Consider the following 13,531-nt stretch of genomic DNA (forward strand, 5'->3'; position numbering starts at 1 on the left):
TTTTTTCATTACCTAATGTATAATGACATTCTTTATCTCTTCTGATCAGTTTTAATTTGAGACCTACTTTATCTGAGAGTAAAACTGCTGCCTGTACTTGTTTTAGGTGCCCTGATGCATTAAATATTGTTTTTCGTCCTTTGATTTTTAGTCTATTTTTAGTCTTTTTGTGTTAGATGAGTTCCCTGAGTGCAACAGACTGCTGGACTCTAGTTTTTTGATCAAGTCTTTCATTCTGTGTCTTTTAATTGGGGACTTGAGGCTCTTCATATTGAAAGCTATCACGAAAGCTATTGCTTTATTACTGATATTACATTTTTTTGTTGACAGCTCCTTTGCTTTTGTTTTGTTTTATTTATCTATTCATCTTGCTTGTTGCAAGAGATTCTGTTGAGAGTCTTTTAGTTGGATTTAAGAATCAGTTTTGAGGATTTATGAAGATATTTGTGGGGCAAAAATGGGATGTAGGAGGAGAGAGGTGTATTTTGAAATTGAGGGAAGCTATGAGCTATATTTATGCACCTGTGAAGTAGACAAGAGTCAAGGGAAGACAGCTAGGTAAGAGAAGGCTGAACAAAAGGAATATAATAAGAAAGACAGGTTATTACAAGAGAAGATTGAAGTGACAGAGAGAGCAGAAGATAGCAAACAAAAAATGAAAAGAATTTTAAAACTGAGAGAAATGAAGAAAATATTGATATAGAAGCTTGAATTGAAGAAATGAAATAGTGAGAAAAGAAGATGGATGGAAAATAAGCGTCAACTAAATAAAAGCAAATAAATAAATACAAACCACCCAGATCCCAGATCAAATATTTCAACAAGAGAATGTGCATGTGATACCCATGTGACCACATGCCAAACCACCTGAGTGTTCACACAATGTCCTTCTTGCCTTAGTGGTGGTCTGCTTATAGACAGTCACAACAATTTCCTAACTTTTCCTTTGTATTCAAAACCTGAGCTAACAGTCTAAACAATTCTCCCCTCTAGTCAGCAGGCAAAATATGATGCTATCCTTGGGCTTGACTTAGGAACTGCCCACCTCCCCAGTTGGTGAAATCCATGGCCACATTTGTGCAACCACTGGGGTTCACATGACTCATGGGCTATGTTTTCCAGCAGACAGGGTCTCTGGGAGTCAGCAGATGGGAGCACTCACTTATAGGCATCTTTGGGTTCTGTTATCTTCTGCCTGCACAGAGTTGGGGGATCCCTTTCCTACAGTGAGGGTTCATGAGGATCCCTTGAAGCTATAGCATTCCCCGGTGTTTAGAGTGGAAGTCCAAATTATAAAACTTCTTAAAAGAATCATGTTTTCTTCATTTCTGTGTACACAGTGTGATGACTGCAAAATTTCTTTTTTTGTTTTTTTTTTTTTGGGTTTTTAAATTAATTTTATTGAGAAACAAATATCAATGAGACAGTTTCAAAATCAAATAGTAGGACAGTTTCAATAATTAACACATTGCATTAATGGCATTGTCTTCGTAGTGGTTATTCATAGTACAAGATGCAGACATGATATCCTGTCCAAATACTATAAGTACAAATCTTTCTTCTTACTGAATTAAGAGAAAATAGCTGTATATCTATCCTAACTACTTTGTATATATAGATACAAATGGTCCTTCATTTATATCTCCTTTTTTGTTTAGTTTTATCAGAGATGGGTATTCCACTGCCATTTAAATACTGAATAATTTGTTGAACTGAATTGTCTTTTAAGTTTTCCAGCTTCCAAACTTGGCTACATGACTTGAACAGAATTGAATACAATGAAACAACTGTCTCAAATTTTCTTTATACTCTTCCCCTATTGTATTAAAAGTTTTATTACTAGATTACTCCAATAAGTTTTGATTATTCAAAGTAAATTATAGAGCAGTGCATCAAAAATAAAAATAATACAATTGCCTCTGACCTGCAATATCAACTGGCTCAAGAGCAAATCCTTCCTCATCATTGGATAATGTTGTTTCATCCAGGTTTTCATTTTCAGGTAGAAATACATCATCTGGGTTATCTGGCTCTAGAAATTAATGGTGCCATTAAAGTAATTATAAAAACTTATGGTTATTTCTAAGCTGGAAGACTATATGAGAATTAGGGAAAATGCTACCTGAAGATTATATTGCTAACTGGAGCTATATAGATAGTGTATTTAATAGCACAGCAGTGAAGAGACTCAGAGACTATACAGTAGAGGACCCACAACATTTGGGTGAGTCAATATCATCACCCCTTTTGCACATGAGAAATCTGAGGCTGGGGTATAGTCACAGTGGAACTGAAAACAGTGGAAGCAACTACAATAAATGACTGATATAAATTTGATATATTGATATTTATATTCTGTTGAGTCATATCAATTGATTTGTAACAAACTATAAAATTGTACTGCCTAGCTCTTCTCACATTTTTATTTTCCATTATTGCATTAGAAATCAAATATAACATCAAAAACTGTGAAGAATAAAAATAGAGATATGCACTTTTTTAATTTTTGAAAAACTCATCCTAAAAGACCTCAAATCACCTGAAGTAGGTTTTTTTTTTTTTTTCAGAACCAGGGATTGAACTCAGGTCCTTGCACTTGCCAGGGAAGTGCTTATTCCACTGAGCCATCTCCCCGGCCCACCTGAAGTAGTTTTGTAAGGATTTCAAGTAGGAAAAATATCCTATCTTTGAAATTTCCCTCAAATTGTATACAGATTGTCAGGCAATACTATTTATTTATTTATTTATTTACCATTCAGCATATGTTATTTTTAGGATTCACCAGCCCAGTATTTGGGCAAAGTATTCAAGCACACTTTCTTGCTAAATCCAGCCCAAGTTAAAACATCCTTCATTGTACCTTTCTCAGAAGCTAAATCTTAGCATTGTGGGAGGTTGCGATAGGAGGATTATGTGTTTGAGCCTGGGCTATTCAGCAACTTAGCGAGGCTCTGTCTCTCTCAGTCAGTCAGTCAGTCTGTCTGTCTGTCATTCACTCATTCAATCAATTGATCAGTCAGTCAGCTGAGGATGTAGCTCAGTATAAAGACCCTGGGATTAACACTTATACTGCAAAAGAAATCAACTTTTTATCTCATGTTGCATAGAATCAGACTAAAAGAGTTGAGGGACAATATTCTTTATCTTTTACTATATTGCACTGCTACTTAAACATAAAAGTTCTAAGGATAATTCAAACAAATATCTGTTTATTTTCTATACAAAGGAACATTTTAACATACCCACAATTGTGCTGAGAGGCTCAGAAGGCAGGGAAACTTCTCTACTTAAATACATGTCTTCTAACAGGATATTCTCATCATCTTGCAATAAATTGTCTTGAAAAACACAACACATGCTTATATCATATAAACTTTTTTTTTTTTTTTTGGCGGTACCAGGGATTGAACTCAAGACCTTGCACTTCCAAGGCAGGTGCTTACACTGTTGGGCTATATCCCTGGCCCCCCTGTATCATATAAACTTGAATCAGTCATTTGTTAATGCAATGTTTATTAACATTACTTTATGAAAGGCAATGTGATGGAACTAGAATTTACGTAAACAAAAAATTTAAAATATATAGTTGATATTACTGTTAGCACCTTTAAAATATGTACATTTAGTTTTACCATTTTTGTCTATATTTTATAACTATAATACAAAGATAAAATGCTAGATTTCTTAGACATCCTACAACTAGTGTTAAAGAAAACACACACATACACACACACGCACAAAGGAAACACTTTCCAGCATATAATGTAATATATTTTGTGAGAGATATACTAATCTCACAATTCCCTTCCAAAAATTAATTTGTAAAAATAAAAATGGACAGTAGTTCCCAACTTCCATAGAAAATGTATTTAAACACATGGCTATTAGGGTTACCTTAGATATGCTATAGACCTAAAAATTATGTAAAAAACAACTTGACCTACATACATCTGAAATTCTAGTTTTATATAATATATTTATGTATTATAGTAATTTTATTGAAGTAAATATTTGATTTTGTTATGATCAGACAGCATACCAATCATTTCTCCTGCAGATCCTTCATCTCCAAATCCATCTCTACTGTCATAGAACAAAGACTTTTCTTCAATCAGACTTCTAGAACTATGTTCAATTAAATAATCACTGGAGTTCAGTAAGATGTTGTCATCAAAGAAACTCTGTGTTCTGGGAATTTCACATTCTTCCTCTAAAAAATGTATATCATTAATGCTGTTAGTCATAGAAAACAAATAATTGTAGGATTAGAAGGAAATTGAGATGTTATCTAATATAATTGCCCTTATTTTATATATAAGAAAAATGAAATTTGAAAAAAATCACTGAAATTATTCAACTAAAGTCAGTTAATCTGCAGAGATTGGCATTCTGGTATAATACTCATTGCAATACAGTAGGAAAAAAGCACAGACATTAAAGCTTATTAATTGTGATATAATTTAATGATTTCCTAGAAAGCAAAAATACTATGAACTTTTCTCTACATGAAGTATATCAAGTATTGCATAGCCAACTATTATTTCATATAACTTTGAACACAATTGCTTGAATGGTTTATCCATAATAAGGGTCAGGAAAAATAAGGAGCTTTCTTAGGAAAATGGAAAGATAGGTAAAATATTAAAGATCAGGCTTACAATAGTCATCTAATAAATATTTATTGAATATGTTATAAGTTGGCAATAAGAATAAATAAAAAGGATAAACAGAGTCAGGTATCATTAATGTATTATATATATTTTTATAATAGAAGATCTATTATAATCTTTATTGTACAAATGGGGAAACTTATCACAGAAATATTTTGTAATTAATTTTGTATTTTATTTGCAGAGATCAGAGGTTGGTGTTCCCTTCCCTCCAACACCCCATCTTAGAGTTAAAGAAAATCATGATATTTTTTGATCACGATATTCTTTGACTCACACTGAACATTCCTCTATAGACCTACATCTTTGAAAAAGGAACATTGAAAATAGCAATCTTAATCACACTAGATTAAAGACTTGATCAGTAGAAAAGATTAAGTGACTTAAAAAAAAATAAGAATATTAGTTGGGTGTGGTGGCGCACACCTGTAATTCCAAGACTCCAGAGGCTGAGGCAAAAGGTTTGTTATGAGTTCAAGATCACCCGGCGGTACAAAGTGGGCTCAGGGCCAGCCTAAACTGCATAGAAAAAACCCTGTCTCAAAATGACCAAGAAAAAAGAATATGTTCATATTATGTGCAGTTTGATACCTCCCAAAAGAAAAATCAGCCTTGGTCAATGAATAATTTATATGAACAGATGCGATATTCTGAGCATTAAGCACCATAGGAATCTGAGGTTACAGAAAAAAATCATTACCTTCAATTTTATATTGAAATACAGAATAAGATGTGTTAATATTAAGCACTTATTAAAGAGCAGTAAATTTGAAATTGTTTTTAAAGGAGAGAAAAATCATATATTGATGGAAAGAACTGAAAGCAAGAATAAAGGAAAACAACCGCTGATATTGCTAGAAGCTACCTCAATTTTACAGGTAGGCAAAAAAGGTTCAGAGAGTTTAGACAGTTACTAAGTACCAAACAGCAAGCAATGAAGATCTCCTTCAAATCTAGGTCTATTGATATACAAGAATTTGGTATCACATTTTGAATTATGTAAGATATAGAAAGGTAAACAACTAAATTGTAGTAGCCACACTGTAAAACATTTGCTTGAATATAACAAAATGTTCATATTAAGAATAAAATAATCTGGGTGTATCTGTAATCCTAGCATTTTGAGAGGCTGAGGCAGGTGATCACAAATTCAAGAACCAGAATGCAGAATGCAGAACAAAGGTTCTGGGCTCAACCTTAGTACTGGAAAGAAAAAAAAAAAAAAAAAGGAGTAGAACACAGTTGATAAAACAAGATGGTGATAAATTGGAAGAGGACTTTGAATATAGGCAAAGGAGTTCAACACAATGTCATAGGAAACTAAAATACTTAAGCAGAGGAATGTGATATGAAATTTAAAGACAGTTGCTTACAGAGATATAAAAATGTAGAAAGAGAATGGAGTAACATTTGGAGGAAGGTAGTACAGTACTCCAGACCTTTGGTATTGGTAAACTATGTTAGTGTAAATAGAAAGAAAACCTAAAAGATACTTCAGATTTTAAAACAAATCATTGTTAGTATGAAGCTAAGAAAGTATAGTTGAAAGCTATCCTAAAGATCCAAGCATGAAGAAAAACAGAATTTACAGGAAAGTTTATATAGAGTGTCATGGCCAGAAAAATATACAATTACATCTTTGCCAAGGTGTTATATTTCTAGGTCTGGTTAAGAGATCCATTGTACTCCAGTATGGTCTGTAGACTGGTGCTGGTACATAATAAATATGGCAATTAGAAGTAAGTGTCTAAAATGATTAATAGCAATTTGACAGAATAAAAACTTAATGTTTTGTTTGATTTTTTTAAATTTTAATTTTCTTTAAAATAATATTTTGATCCATTTTCAATTTTATGAATGTATTAAATTTATATAAAATAATATAGACAAATTGGAATCAGATGAAAATTATAAAAATAGTCCTTCAACACAGATGTTTTGAGAAACATAATCATAGATACCAAAGGTTATAGAAAGAGGGAAGATGAAAGACTGAGGTAGAGATGTAGCTAAAGCATTACTTCCTTGACTCTTCCCACCGAGCCAAGACAAGTTTAGGCCATCCTTCCCCTTGCTCACTGTTTTGGACACTGTAAGAAATTCTGTAAGAAATTCAAAGATGATCATGGTACAGTTCAATCCTCACCGAGTTTGTAGACCAGCACAGAAGACATATATATATCATGACACAAGACAGAGAATGACACATGTCAGAAAAAGACCAAATACCTTATCACTTTAATTTTAAAGTACGATCACTTTGCCCAAATATTTTAGCACATCAATTTCTGCATTATAATCCTAAACTGTACATTCAGTGTGGTAGTATTTCCCCCTCCTTACTCCAAAGCAGATTTAAAAATCTATTTTTATAACTGATAGATATATTAATTATGATATTTAAAGGTATTTTATGTAGCATACATATAAAACATTGTATGAATGTTAACTATACCAATAATTTATTTGCATGCCTTTCACCCAGCCTAAAATTCCCTGAGGGCAGAAGCTGCTTCTTTGAAATGTTGGTAGTGCCTGTGCTTATGAGGGCCTCTGATGTACTATAGAGTATTCCATAAGTGATTATACACTAAGAAAGAAGGTATGCCCTAAGAATATCTTACAATTGACATCTATACTAGAAAAAGGTGAGAATACTTAGGGGCATTATTCCTACATTACAATAACATATGCAATATATACATGTATCATTTCAATATAAAATGTAAATATAATTGGTTATGACCTGTAATTTTGATTTTTCAAAAATTCTCACCAAAGTTCACTGTTTGGAAAAGTAGATCATTATCATACTGTTCTTTAAGTGTAATTTCTTCAGGTCTGCTTTGATTCTGAGCTATGTACTCCGAAATATCAGTCACACTACAGAGAAATATAAGATTGAGGAAAGCATACGAATAGGTCAGAATGATTTTACAGTATACTGAAAAAGCCTAAAATAAAAAGCAGGTTTTATTATACAAACAAAGGAGCTTTTGTTTGCTCCATAATATTAGGTAGTAACATATACACAATCTTCACATTGACAGGTCCAATTGTCATTCTCAGTTCTCATTTTACTTATGCCAACCAATAGTGTTTGAAACAGATGTTTGTTCTCTCTCATTCATAAGGTGAATTTATTTATTTTTATTTTATTTAGAAACAAATATCAATGAGACAGTTTCAAAGCTGATTAACAGGACATTTTCAATAATTAATACCCATAAATTGAAATTTAATCACCAGTATGGTGGTATTAAAATGAGAAGCCTTTGGGAGGTGACTAAGTCATAAGGCCTCTCTGCATTGCTCCTTTCACCATGTGAGAACACAGGGAGAAAACTGCCACGTGTAAGCCAAGAAGCAGAGGCCCACTAGACTGTATATGCTGGCATCCTGACTTTGAACATTCCAGGTTTGGGGCAGCTATAACAAATAAATTAAGTGGGCCAATTTATAAACAACAGCATTTCACTGTATACAGTGCTCGAGATTTAAGGCTCCAGGAGACTCAGTGTCTGGTGAGGATCTGCTCCTTACAGATAGCTTGATTTTCTGGTAACAGAAATTTGAAGGAGATAGAGGAACCAATCACTGGAAAGCTCTCCTATTTAGAGCAAGTGGAAAGGTCCTAAGACAGAACCCAGTGGATGTTTCAAGGAATAACAAGGAGGCTGGGAATGGAGTGACTGAGGGGCTTGAGTGGTATATAGATGAGGTCAGAGAAGTAGCATAGTTTACCAATACCAAACTTGCTCTGTCTTCAGTTGGTGGAAAGTTTCTTAGGCCTCTTTTAAAAGGCTTAACCCTTTTATAAAGGCACTAATCCCACCCATGAGAGTTCTCTGCCCTCATCACCTAATCATTACCCAAAAGCCCTATTTCTTAATATGATCATCTTCACAATTAGGTTTCAATATCTGAGCTTATAAAAGCACATAATTCAAACAATTGCAGATGTGTAACCATCATTTCCAAAACCTAATTTGCTTCCTTTTCTCACCCCCTTCTTAAACTTGCCATCCCCTAGTGATCCTAATTTTATTAAGGGGTAACTCCATAATCATGTCAAAAATCACATGGCACCATTTACTTCTTAGAGCCATACATCCAATTCATCAGCAGATCCTTTTGGCTCTGACTTCTACACATATCTGTAATTTGATTGTTATCATCTTGATAAGATGAAGAACAGGTCACAGATATAATCTCTTACTCTAATAATCTCACATGCTCCCTGCTTCCTCTCTTTCTGTTTTATAGGAAGAAGTCAGACAGAGCATGTTGAAATCAAGCCAGACCTGGGCATTTCTCCTTTCAAACTCTCCTGTGCTTCCTCTCTGACTAAAGTATTACTGTACCCTACAATGTCCTCTATCACCTGTATTTCCTGCTACTTCTCTGACCTCATCTATATACCACTCAAGCCCCTCACTCACTCCATTCCAGGCCTCCTTGTTATTCCTTGAAACATCCAATGGGTTCTGTCTTAGGACCTTCCCACTTGCTCTAAATAGGAGAGCTTTCCAGTGATTGGTTCCTCTATCTCCTTCAAATTTCTGTTACCAGAAAATCATTTCTGGACCATTCACTATTTACTATTTTTCTTTATACTAGATCATCTAGTCATTTCCTGACATATTGTATGTTTACATGTTTGTTTAATGTCAATCTACTTACTAAAGTACATAACCTATGAGGTCAGGAGCTGTGTTTACTCATTGCTATTTCCTCAATGAACAGTGACTGGCATAGGAAAAGCACACATTGAATATTTATTGAATGGACAGATGAATATGCTGACAATATTGTGAATTATATTTGATGAGTATAATGATACATCTTAGTTGGTGCACTTTGGAATCTCAATCTCAAGTCTGTCAATTATATGTATACTTGCTTAGTTGTTAACCACATTCCATTTGCCTTCATGAAATCTAAATAGGAAAACAATAGAATATCAAGAAAATCAAATTGAAAGAAAGTAACCAAAATAATTTACTTTATATTACGGGTGTCAAAATCATAAAATTCTTCTGGTAATGTAATAGCATTATAAGCTGCTTCAAAACTCTCTTTTGGGAGGTCAACCAGTCCTAAAAAATAAAAATCACATTTAATAAACAATGATGAGTGTAAAATAAACTCCCAACTAAACCTTTATTCTCTCACTGCACTGCTTTTTCAGTCTTTTTAACTGGTTTCCCTTATCTACTCCTGTCCTTCTGCAGTTCATTCTCTATAAAGCAAACATTTACCAAATATTTTAATATTTTCCAAAAGCAAACTCCCATAAAATGGTTTAGCAACTTCCCCAGTACATTTTAATAAAATCAAATGTCTAATTGAGGCCTTTCTTTCCCGACCAACCAATCAATCATCATATGAGGACACTCTCTTTCTCACTCACTGTACTTTACTCTAGACATACTAGCTCTTTTGTTCCCTGAACAGTCAACTGTGTTGCCATCACCAGACTTTTGCTCTTGCAGTTTCACCTGGCTGTTATGCCGTTCATGTGGAACTTCTTATATGGCTGGATATTTCTCACTTTTCAAGCTAAGTTCAGCCCCCTCAAGAAAGACTTTTACCTACTTCCCTAACTAAAGTAAACTACTCTCTTGTTGTCTGTTGCAGTGCTCTGTTTATTTTCCTTTACAACACAAACAAGACTGTAATTATTGTTGTAACTTCAAAAATGTTTTTCATTATCTGATTTACTCACCAGATTGAAAGAGACCTTATTTACCTTTTCTGTCTTGTATCCAGAACCTATCATCATGTTTGACACTAAGTACAAGATCAATAAATATTTGTGGAACATATAAATGAAATAAAAAGCGAAGAAATGAATTCTACTTGATATGAGTATAAATCTAACTAGAGATTGTAGAAATATTTTAAAATAAAGAAAATAAAAACCTGCCAATCCTGTTTCAACAAAAGTTGATTGAGTGTGCAAGGCACCAAGTGCAAAGTACCAGTGTGTGCAAGGTACCAAGACAGACACTATCAGAGATTACAAAAAGGATGCTTCCTTCAGGGAGCCTGAAGATTAGTGACAGCAGAAAGACATACCTAAGTAACCATGATCCAACATGGAAAATGATGAATGTCTTAAAAGTGGAACAAATGCTATGTACATTATATTTTGAAAGCATTAATTTTATGACACATAAATTTTTAGTATTTAGGTATGTCTAGATTGATTATAGTTCATTAATAGCATGAATTTAGTAGTCTTGAGAATTATAAGAATAATTATCAACATTTGTTTTGTCAATTTTACTATTTCTAATTTTGTTCTTAAACACAAAAAGATATGACAAACTGAATGATCCATTAAAAATGGAGTAAGTTTTTTACACAAGTTTTGGCTTTAAGCATATTTGTAACATAATACATATAGGAACATTACAAGTTCTAGAAAGCAAAACCTTTTCCTGCAAACACAGGAAAAGAGCAAGAATAATAATATAATTTGTCCTAAAGCATGGAAACTTAGATTCAGTCAAAATGGAGTTTACATTCACTATAATCACCTGAATTACAATTTACTGCCAATTGAAAATATCCCACCCAACTAAATATGCAAAAGGGAACCAAGAAGAGTGAGATAAATTAACACTGCATGTGTACCTGGGCGGAATGTCATCTTCATTTTAAGAAATGCTTCACTGCAGTCTGCCAGAAGATATTTTGCCTTCCTATCATAGATTCGAACAACTCCCAAAAGAAGGTGTCCTGAAGTTCGAAGTGCAATTTTCACCTTTTGATAATTTTTAAATTAGAATAAAAATCAGGTTCATAAATTGTGCTCTTTGAAAGATATTGAAATTATAACAATTTCTTTTCTTTAAAAAGCAGATATTTAGGGGGGTAGGGAGATGGCTCAGTAGAATAAGTGCTTGGCTGACAAGCACAAGGGCCTGAGTTCAATCCCCAGTTTTGCCAAAAATAAAAAATAAAAAAATAAAATAAAAAGCAGATATTTCATATTCTAAATCACTTAAATTTTCTTTGTAAAATGATTATTTGCTTATTTCATAAAAATGATCTAATGTGGCATTTAAGTGACATCTGCTATTATGAATATTGCAGGAAAAAAAATATATATATATTTTGTATTTTAATACAGGGTCTACAGGGTTTCACTACAAAGATGGGACTCATAGAGATCCTTCTGTTTTCAGCCTCCCAAGCACTGGGATTACAGGCATGAGCCACCACACCTAGTCTCAATGGCCCTCTCAGCATGCCCCTGGGTCAGGGCTGGCACAGCATGTTGGGAATTGAACTTCAGTCCCTGTGCCTACCTAAGCAGGTGCTTTAGTTCACTGAGCTATCTGGCCGGCCCTAAGAATATAAATTCTGCAATCAGGCATACTGGGATTCAAGCCTTAGACTGGATGCTGAGACTGAGTCACTTAACCTTCATGAGCTTCAGTTTAACAAAAATGGCTACAATTTATTTTGTACTAGCCATTGTCCTAAGAACTTATCACACATTAATGTATTTTACTTTGACAACAGCCTGTATTCACAGAAGAAAATAAATCTGACTACTCAGATTTATTAAATAGCAAGCCCAAAGTAAAACAGGTAAGTGATGAAGCAAGGATTATAGGTAAATTTGGTCAGTTTAAAAGGCCATGCTAACTACTACTGTACTGGAGCTAAAAGAAGCCAAAGAATCTTTAAGAAGGATTAACTAAATTAATAAGGATTAATAATATAAGTATAGGCCAGTTCCTCTCACACAGTGATCTTTCAATTATAACTCATCTTTTTCTCAAGCAGATAAATATTTAACCTATCCCCGGTTCTGAAAAAAAAAAATTCGATAATATTTCAGTGCAAATGCTAATAGCTATTTTATAGTTTTCTGATTAACACAGTATTTTATGATTTTTTGTTTACCAAGAATTGAACTCAGGACCTTGTGCTTGCCAGGCAGATGCTTAAACCACTGAGCTATCTCTCCAGCCCATAATGTGCTATTTCTTAAGTGTATAATCAGTCCTTCCTTTCTACCCTCCTTGGGCAGGGGAGATAGCTCAGTAGAATAAGTGCTTGCCTGGCAAGTGCAAGGTCCTGAGTTCAATACCCAGCACCGGAAAAAAAAAAAACACAAATCAATCTACACTCCTCATTCATTCTCTAGAAGTATTAATTAGGCACCTACTATGTACACAGAAAACAAGAAAAGATTACAAAATATATATAAAACAGCATTTATTCCTCAGGCTCCAATCATTTATGATACATACATGAACAAATGACCAACAGAAACCAATATATATTTATATTCAGACAATAATTGTTACAAAGGATTAAAACAGATAATTTAAGAAGTATAATTGTCTTGGAAATTTATTTAATGACATAAATTCCTTTAACCTACAGAAGTTATAACAATACAAATTATCATTTTAATCAGTAGCATACCTTAGGTGAAATAATTTTTTCTATGGTTATCTCTAGATTACATTCAAATACATGGGCCTTTGTGAGTTTCTTCTCCCAGTGAGCTGCAAGCCATATTTTGGCCAGTGGCCCTCGCTTACTCATAAGCACATGAGTGTAGAACATGTTGCCTGTATTCCTTAGTTGTATTTAATGAGCTAGAGAAAACACAAAAATATTTTAAATACTTGATAATAAAAACCTTTCAGTACTATTTCATGACAACAGTTTTAAATTTTTTAAAATAACATTTAGATTATCTCCTAATTCAATATATTATTCCATTCAAAGTACTTCCTTGCAAAAAAAAAAAAAAAAAAGAATCTTTCTAAAATTATAAATGAATAACAGAGTACTACCAGACTGGAAAAATGGGTCCTAACAAAGAATCT

The 13,531-nt window shown here is 33.4% G+C and overlaps 1 protein-coding gene across 1 annotated transcript in view; it reads right to left on the reverse strand.

Moving 5' to 3' along the window:
• Positions 1-13,265, reverse strand: part of Rad21l1 (RAD21 cohesin complex component like 1) — a 46,166-nt gene extending 32,901 nt beyond the window's left edge. Inside the window, exons 1-7 of the mRNA XM_004647646.1 lie at positions 13,122-13,265; positions 11,313-11,442; positions 9,676-9,769; positions 7,447-7,553; positions 4,040-4,210; positions 3,243-3,338; positions 1,925-2,032 (exon numbers count right to left, since the gene is read on the reverse strand). Of these exons, the coding sequence (XP_004647703.1) occupies positions 1,925-2,032; positions 3,243-3,338; positions 4,040-4,210; positions 7,447-7,553; positions 9,676-9,769; positions 11,313-11,442; positions 13,122-13,265 (850 nt within the window). The remainder of the gene's footprint in view (positions 1-1,924; positions 2,033-3,242; positions 3,339-4,039; positions 4,211-7,446; positions 7,554-9,675; positions 9,770-11,312; positions 11,443-13,121) is intronic.
• Between the last annotated feature and the right edge of the window lie 266 nt (positions 13,266-13,531).

This window comes from Octodon degus, unplaced genomic scaffold (genome assembly GCF_000260255.1).
Source record: "Octodon degus isolate 3935 unplaced genomic scaffold, OctDeg1.0 scaffold00317, whole genome shotgun sequence".
Taxonomy (NCBI): Eukaryota; Metazoa; Chordata; class Mammalia; order Rodentia; family Octodontidae; genus Octodon; species Octodon degus.